Genomic DNA, 8,872 nt, shown 5'->3' on the forward strand with positions numbered 1-8,872 from the left:
TTATATGACGGGTTTTTAAGTGGTACAAAAATAATCTGTGGTAAACCATCTAGCATAAGCACTTAAATAATTACTGTAATCTTTAAAATATCTAATTCAAGCGCTACTAAAGCATACCTAAAACTCTCATGAGAAACTGATGAATGTAAACTTAATTTATTTCTTGTATAAAATATTTCCTCCACTTATATATATGTATCAATTAGAAATGTGTTCTCTGTAAATAACAGAAAATGCTAAAACAGTAGCTTCAAAGAAGTCTGTGGGGTAAACATCCAACCCTGTTTAGCATCTGAATGATGCCAGCAGGCTCCTCACTTTTCCTGTTGCTACCTCCTATTTTCCCCACCTCTTGGTTCCAAGACAGCTGCTCAGTGTACGTGTTTCAGATAGGAAAAGAAGAGGACAGAAGAAGACTTAGTGCCTGGATCAGAAAAGCAAAGGCTCTGCCAGAAACGTCCACCTGTGTGCTTATGTCCTATTGGCCAGAACTATGTCACATGGACACTGCTACCTGCAGGAGACATTAGAAAATCATTTCTACCACTTACAGCTTGAGCTTGGTAGAGAGAGTTGAGGTAGTTAAGGGTGAAGGGTCTAAAAAGGAGACTGAGGCAGTTTCACTTGCTGTTACTATAGGTTTGCTTACTGCTTTGTACCTCCAACAGCTGTTTAAAAGACATTACTGTTTATCCATTAACTTTCACCATGCAGATTAATCCTAACTGGAGCTAGATCCAAGGGATACAGTGGAATCAAAGAAAGGGGGCTTTGGAATCCAGTAGACATGGGTAGGAATCCCAGCTCCAGCACTTTCCAGGTGTGTGCATGGCACACATTTGGTTTTTCTCTTTAAAGAGGTTTCTTTGGGTTTTGTTGTTGCATTTGTTTTAAGAATATGAAATACCGTTTAGTTGTATCTATAAAGGCTATGAATCCTGAATTTGCCTGTTACCCTTAACAGTAGGGCAAGCCCACATCTGGCACATGTGCTAGACAAGGTTGCACAAGTTAACTTGACTACTCTCAGCTTGCTTCCTCCCTCTGTAAAATGAGAAAATGGCCACTTCACTGGACAGTTGTGAGGACTCTATAAGATCACCTAAGTAAGGTAAAAAATTACACTCCCCTGGAAATTTATATTTTAAATGAGCAGTTACTTTGGAGGACAGCCCTGTAAATGGATTATTTTTTGCAATAACTGTGAACCCACAAAAATACCATCAAACCTCAGTTTTGAGAAGCCTGTCCCAAATTGCTTGTCTTAGCAGAAACCCATCTAAAAGCACTATCGTGATCATCCCACAGCTTTGGTCAGATTTTTTTGAGCAATTATGCAATGCATAGCATATGACCAGTGCTGAGTGCGCCCTGTTAAAATTAGCAGCAATCTACAAATTAGAACTATTCTATTCCATAGCTATATTTGTAACTAAGTGATTGTTGACTTTTTACTTAAATTCAGAGCTACCCTAACTTCTTCCAGGTCTCTGATTTACCTGGTGAAGCTGAGGTAATCTAGTACATTATGAAAATAAGCAAATAAATTATTGAAAAATGAACCTATTTGAACTTACAAGTTTACTGTCCATCTAGAAAACCTTAATGAACATATCAGCTCAAACTATATTGAATTTTTTAAAAGTTAAATTAGAAGGTGTTAAAAATTACCTCACCAAATACAGCAAACATAGAGTACAGCAAAAATAAAATAATCATATAATTTTTATGCTGTAATCTGCATTGTATTCCAAAATATTCTTTCTGGAACTGTGGGATTCCATTGCTTTTTTTCTTTTCTTTTTTAGTCTCTCTCGAGACACAGAACACAATCTCAAATTAAAATACTCACGTAACTGGTTACAATCAAGCTATGTCCCAGAGGAGTCCAAGGAAAGTCAGTGGAGAAAGTGCATTGTAAACTCAGGATACTGTACAAGCCTATAGCGATGCATTGAGGATTTTAATGTTTTCACCAGGATTTAGATAAAAAGTCATCAGTTCTCCCTCTCTTGTCAACGATATATCCATTCATTCATTATATTTTTATTTACTGATATACCAGACACAATATTAATTAATCTAACTATAATCTTATTTAGATTTTAAGGCTCACGCTGGGTTGTGAGAATATGGGTGATTTCAATTTTATTCTTGATATAATTTAGCACAGTGGCCATGCCTAGCTTTATAATAAAGACTTCAAATATTGACTAACCCTACCCAAGTATACAAAATGGTTTGAGGGAAAGAAAAAAGAGAGAAAAAAACCCACAAACAACTGTAAAAGGGCCACGAACAGAAGGATGGGCAAATGGAGAAAAGTTGGTAAGGGTAAACCAGAGCTGGTGGGGGGAAGGGGGTATTTCAAACAGGTGGGTGGGGAAAGGGGTGGAGCTTGGACCCTTGACTCAAGGTCTAAGTGGTAGCCAGAGGGCTATAAAAGCTTGGTGGAGCCAGGCAGCGAAAGCAACCTAAACGCCAGGATTGGCACACTGACGGAGGCCGGTAGGCTACAGCAGGTGCAGTATCTCGAGAAAGGCTGAAAAGCTCAGAGCGGAAGAGATCAGGTCCAGGATGCCGCTCCTGTTCTTGTCCCACCTGCTAGGGGTGTGGCTGCTACTGAGCCAACTTCCCCGAGAGATCTCAGGCCAGAGGACGAACGACCTTATTAAGGCATGCGGCCGAGAATTAGTCCGCCTCTGGGTCGAGATCTGTGGCTCGGTCTCCTGGGGGAGAACGGCTCTGAGCCTGGAGGAGCCTTGGCTGGGATCCGGACCGCCAGCAGGTGAGAGCACCCAACCCCCGCCCCCGACCAGCCGCTCCGTACTTCCCATTGGTTGCTGTCCGGCTGCCGAGCAATCGGAAGGGCGGCCCACATGACTCGGAAGCTGCCGGTGCCTAAAAGTTTGGGATTTTGCCTCGTAACTTGCTTTCTAGTCAGGATTTCATCCGGGATTTCACCACAGGGAGGGAAAGCAGCGGGAACAGCAAATGGCCTTACCTGAGAGGCACTTGGTGCCCTTCACCTCCTGGCAGTCCGGGTGGCGGGGCAGAGAGGGAGAAGGAGTAAGCTACAGAGGGAGGTAAGTGCTCAAAGACCCACAGTAGGCGGGGCGTACTCAGCCCGGAGGATCCGCACTCAGGCCAGAGGATCAGTCCGAGGGCAGGACTGAAGGCTTGCTGGTGGATGGGGCAACTGGACAGGGCATCTTAACTTGAGATGACAGGGGGGCAAACAGTGAGGTGTGAGCTGGTTATCAAGCGTATTTGCGCACCAAAGAGCATAGGGCAGAGACCTATGATAGGGTCCTTAAGTGTAAACATAAAAGGGGGCCTTAAGTTTAACGACCCTCCTCCTTTGTTTAAAAAAAAAGCAAGCTCGGCTGTGGCCCATGCCATCGAAAACTTACTCTTTTATTTTTATTTGTTAACTTCACCAAAGGGGAGGACCTAGTCTCCCACTTCTTTGAACTGAGTCTTGAAGTTCATGTGTGAGAGAAGGGATTAAAGAGAAAGAAAAGGGCCTGATGGTCTACAAGAGAAACTGAAGGGGAACAAGAGTCAAGGGAAGTTTGCCCTTCAGCCAAACAAAGCAGAAAACGTGATTGATGCTTCAAGCATTTAGAAGCTGCAATGGATTTTCTTTAAAAAAGCAAGATCTCAGAATTAAATCTGGAATTTTTTTTAAAAAACACTTTGTTAAGTTATAAAGCATTTATAAAGATAAATTGGAAGCTAAGTTTAAGTAACAATGGATACTTTCACTGACGTATATAGCCTAGTCTAATCACTGTAATGGGTCATGTTAAAATCAGGGAGGGAAAGCTCAATTATGAATAATTGTTTTATATTTCATAACACATGCAATTTATGATAAATCACAACTATATTTATAGGCTACATGCATATCCTCTATATAAGTGACCCTCATGTAAAATCATTGTGCACACTAAGTACATTTACTGCCCTTTTATGGGACTTAAAATATGATTATAAAGTTTTTTACCTAACTTTTCTACATTGTTGGTCAGAGACTGATGTATTTAATGCAAGTTTTTACATACTTCTTGTATAATATTAATAGAAGAGTACCACAGAGTTTAGGAATTCACTGATTCAAAGTAGGCAAGACCAGATTGCTTCATTGTTTCACTTTTTCTGAATAAATAATATGCTCATATTAAAGACTGAAAAATATACATAAATACAATAATAAAAACGAAAGGCACCATTAGATATTAAAGACTGAAAAAAATCTGTGAATTTAATGAGAAAATGAAAATATCTATAATAAATGAGGAAATGGAAAGCAATATTAATATTTGGCAAAAGTTATGTGTATCTCCTGCATTTTCATTTAACATTATATTGTGAGCATCTTCTCAAACTGTTAGACTCCAAAAAGATAATTAAAAATTTCTTTCTGGTATTCCACGTCATAAATCTACCATATATATTTAACCATTCTTAGTAGACATTTAGGTTGCCTCCAGATTGTTGCTTAAAAATGGTTTTCTGACTACATTTATACCTATCTAGATATTTGGCCAAATTTCTATTTCTGTAGAAGAGGATAGTGATTTTAAAATATTTTTAAAGAACTGTCTTTGTCACTGCTCAGTACATAATTTGACTGGAAATAATCTAACAAAATATTGCCTGCAAGTGAGGATCAAGGGAAGTGTTTAAATTACTAGTTAAGAATCACTTTGGAAGTACATGTCAATAATCTGTGATTCATGAGGTTTAAAACCTCTATTATTTGATAGTTTCTGTTTTTACATTATTAAATTGTTATTTTCCCACAATGCGTGCAGAAATAATACTCACTGTACCATTTTAAAAACAAGATAGATATTTTTAATTAGAAGAAGTCTGTTAGTATACCTTTTTAAAAACAAGATAGATATTTTTAATTAGAAGAAGTCTATGTTAGTAAGAGTTTAGTCCAACATATACTGATTAGAAGGCATTTGTATGAATTCAGGTTGATTAGGATATTATCTTTTAGACTCCAGAAGCTAAAGTTGTTGTGAACTGCAAAATATTTCAAAATAAATTTTAAAAATAATTTTAATAAAGAGTACAATGCAGGCAACAAAAGCAAAATTAGACAAGTGAGGCTACATCAATCGAAAAAACTTCTGCACGGCAAAGGACATACTCAATAATGAAGGGGCAACCTATGAAATAGGAGAAAATATTTGCAAGCCATGTACCTGATAAGGGGTTAATTTCCAAAATATATAAAGAACTCCTACAACTCAATAGCAAAAAAACTAATAACCTGGTTTTAAAATGGGCTAAAGACTCGAATAGACATTTCTCCAAAGAAGACATACAAATGGCCAACAGGTATAAGAAACAATGCTGTATATCACTAATCATCAGGGAAATGGAAATCAAAACCACAATGAGCTATCACTTCACACCTGTCAGGATGGCTATTATCAAAAAACAAAAGAAAAGTGTGGTTAAGAATGTGGAGAAATTGAAACCCATGTATAGTATACTGTTGGTGTGAAAGCAAATTTGTGCATTCACTATGGAAAAGAGTGTGGAGGTTCCTCAAAAAAAAAAAAAAGAACTACCATATGATCAGCAATCCCACTTCTGGGTATTTATTCTAAAGAATTGAAATCAGGATCTTAAAGAGACATTACCACTCCCATAATCACTGCAGCAATATTCACAATAGCCAAGATGTGGAAACAAATTAAATGTCCATCCACAGATGAATGAATAAAGAAAAGGTGGTATATACATACAATGGAGTATTATTTGGCCTTAAAAAAGGAAATCCTAAAATATGCAACAACATGGATGAACCTGGAGGACATTATGCTAAGTGAAAAATGCCTGTCTCAGAAGGACAAATACTGCTTGATTCCACTATTATAAGTATCTAAAATGTCAAACTCATAGAAGCAAAGAATAAATGGTGGTTACCAGGATTGGGAGGAGGGAAAAATGGGGAGCTGCTAATTATCATGTATAAAATTTCAATTACGCAAGATGAATTGTTTCTAGAAATCTGATTTATAACACTGTACCTATAGATAATCATGGTGTATCGGGCACTTAAAATTCTGTTAAAAGGGTAGATCTCATGTTAAATGTTCTTACCAAAATTACAAAAAAAAAAGATATATGGGAACTCTGTCACATTTTTGTGAATTTTCTGTAACTTTAAAAGTATTTCAAAATAACAAGTTTTTAAATTGAAAAAGAAAAAAGTGCCAGAAACAACAACCTATGAATAAATGTAAAAGAAACTACAAATGTTTTGCCTGATTCATTAACTGTCTTTAAGTATATGGAAAGTTACAATCAGCTTTTCTTTGTATTCAATAAAGCTCCAATTAGAGAAGGTTTAAGTTAGAGCAAGGAGAGTTTTTATGAGGAGATTGAATTGAACTTAGGATGTCTTACTGAGGGAAAATGTGAACATTTCTGACTACCAAAAAATGGTATAAATTCTCATCTGTCAGTGCCAGTTTGGAACTTGAATGAGAGAAAACATTGGGAGGAAAAATAAAATGTTAGAGTATTGTTTTCTTTCCGCTGAAAACTCCAATTGTTGAAGTTTGTTGTTGGCTGAGATTCTTGCTACAGAACTCATAGGAAGTGAACGAGCCGAGACCATTCCTGCCTGGGTGAGGGGGCATGGTTTTCTCTGATCTGTAGGCATCAGTGGTTGCCCAGGAATCCATCTTCCATGCTTAGATTTATATCTCTTGACCTCATTGTTTCCACTGTTTCAGGAGGAATGTCTTATTATAAGCTGAAATGGACAGTTTTGCTGTCCATGAAAAACAGCAAGTAATGATCCAGGTTTACACTATAATTTAAACTTCATCTGTGTTTCAATATTTTTTTGGTGCTGTAACTCTCAAAATTGTGTAATGGGGATAGGTAAGGTTAGGATAGAATTTACCTGGAAGTTTTTTGAGGGCAGGAAAGATGTTTTCTTTTTATTTATATCTCTAATCTGGCAGAGCCAGAGACATGGAAACTATCAATGGATGTTCAGCTGAACTGAATGGGTATAAAGAAGGAAGATGTCAGCTGGTCCCTGAAAGTTCCCAGCCCAAGTCTCAACCTTCATGTATACCCATCCTGGGATGCTACTTAAGACCAGGCTCCCTTCCTAGGGAACACACAGAACTTGCATAGTTTATGATCTACAACATTGGAACAAAAACCATACACAGTAGTCAGTAGACACACACCACAACAGATTAAAAATCTCTTATAGTCAGTGATTTGTTGGTTAGTGTTCTTTTAACCCATTTCTCCATAAAGTAAAACATTACTGATTTGCAGTAAATACTCTAAGGAAGAGAAATTATTAAATACATGTATGAGGAGCATCAGAGACTGGTATCTCCTGCCTACTAGATCAGAGCAGTTGTAAATTCTGCCTTTTTAACTTTATCCTGAAGCAGTAACTTGCCACCATGGAACAGTTGATAGTTTAAAATAATTAATATACTTTTCAAGGATTACTATCATAACTCAGAAGTTGCTTAGTCATAGAAATAAATTACTCCGGTAATAAAAATTCATCCGTGGTCAAACTGAGTGTTTTTGAGGATCAAGATGACTTCAGAAGTGTCAGAGATAAAAAAGTGCTATGGTGAAAGCATTAAAGGGACATAGGAGAGATGACAAGGGTACGAGTGGAGTAAAGCAGAACCTTGGTAATGTTGTTTAACCTGCCCAACTATAATAAACTAAGCTTTTTAGATATCAGGACACTTCCTGATTCTGTTTTATTGTTGAATTCTATTGAGGCAATGCTTTCCTTTGTGTCTATGCAAAATTTTAGTTTTCCTGATGTACTTTAACATGAATATTTTTTCTCTTCCCCCTGTTTTTTAAATTAGAAATCATGCCATCCTCCATCACCAAAGATGCAGAAACCTTAAAGATGTTGTTGGAATTCGTTCCTAATTTGCCACAGGAGCTGAAGGCAACACTGTCTGAGAGGCAGCCATCACTGAGAGAGCTACAACAATCTGCATTAAAGGATTCAAATCTTAACTTTGAAGAATTTAAGAAAATTATTCTTAATAGACAAAATGAAGCAGAAGACAAAAGTCTTTCAGAATTAAAAAACTTAGGCTTAGATAAACATTCCCGAAAAAAGAGACTGTTCCGTATGACACTGAGTGAGAAATGTTGTCAAGTAGGTTGTATCAGAAGAGATATTGCTAGATTATGCTGAGATGAAGCTGTGTATTTCATCTAATGTTCACATGTATTCTCACTGACACATTCACTGATGCCTCTGTCGCCCCACTGATTACTAGAATATGAGAAATTATTTTTAGTGTTTAGGTTTTTCATTTGATGTGTAATAAAATGTCCCTTGCATTACTGTAGTTTCTGATAATAATACTTTTTATGTGAGAAGATATTTTTGTTTTTTATTAATGATATAATTATGTTATTGCTTTTTTAATGCTACTAACTTAAACTGACAGTAAAATCTTTATCACTTTAGCCACACACAATAACTCAAAGAAAATTTTAGAACTAGATAGCTTAGTAAAATGCTATGTCTTGCATAAGTGAGAATGGACAAGTCTATTTTTGAAATCTGTATCTGATAAATTATAATCTGTCACCATTTTCCCTCCAAACATAATGCCCAAATGTTCTTTCACAACTTAATATCAAATGAATTATTTTAGTAGCAAAAAAATAAAAATTTAAAAATAACTTACACAATACCTAACACCAGGTACATAAAATGGACCAAAACTTTTTTACTGACATTAACTCTTAGATCGAATATGCAGTCACAAGATTTGAACTTTTCTAGTAGATTTAAAAATATTTTTTGTGTCTTACTGAACTATTA

At 36.6% G+C, this 8,872-nt stretch overlaps 1 protein-coding gene across 2 annotated transcripts; it reads left to right on the forward strand.

Moving 5' to 3' along the window:
- Window positions 1–2,455: 2,455 nt before the first annotated feature.
- Window positions 2,456–8,390, forward strand: LOC103016339 (prorelaxin). Of its 2 annotated transcripts, none has more exons than XM_007182202.2 (2): window positions 2,456–2,788; window positions 7,893–8,390. In XM_007182202.2, the coding sequence occupies exons 1-2, from the start codon at window positions 2,578–2,580 to the stop codon at window positions 8,231–8,233; spliced, it is 552 nt and encodes a 183-aa protein (XP_007182264.2). In that variant the 5' UTR covers window positions 2,456–2,577; the 3' UTR covers window positions 8,234–8,390. The 2 variants fall into 2 exon arrangements, with proteins under 2 accessions (XP_007182264.2, XP_028022341.2); XM_028166540.2 differs by lacking the exon at window positions 2,456–2,788 and adding an exon at window positions 2,876–3,086.
- Window positions 8,391–8,872: the final 482 nt, after the last annotated feature.

Source organism: Balaenoptera acutorostrata, chromosome 6 (assembly GCF_949987535.1).
Source record: "Balaenoptera acutorostrata chromosome 6, mBalAcu1.1, whole genome shotgun sequence".
Taxonomy (NCBI): Eukaryota; Metazoa; Chordata; class Mammalia; order Artiodactyla; family Balaenopteridae; genus Balaenoptera; species Balaenoptera acutorostrata.

Excerpts from the sequence above, each read along its gene's own strand:
- LOC103016339 (XM_007182202.2), top strand. The coding sequence starts at position 2,578 with ATGCCGCTCCTGTTCTTGTCCCACCTGCTAGGGGTGTGGCTGCTACTG. Across the intron at positions 2,789-7,892 it reads GGGATCCGGACCGCCAGCAG|AAATCATGCCATCCTCCATC; the intron begins GTGAGAGCACCC and ends TTTTTAAATTAG.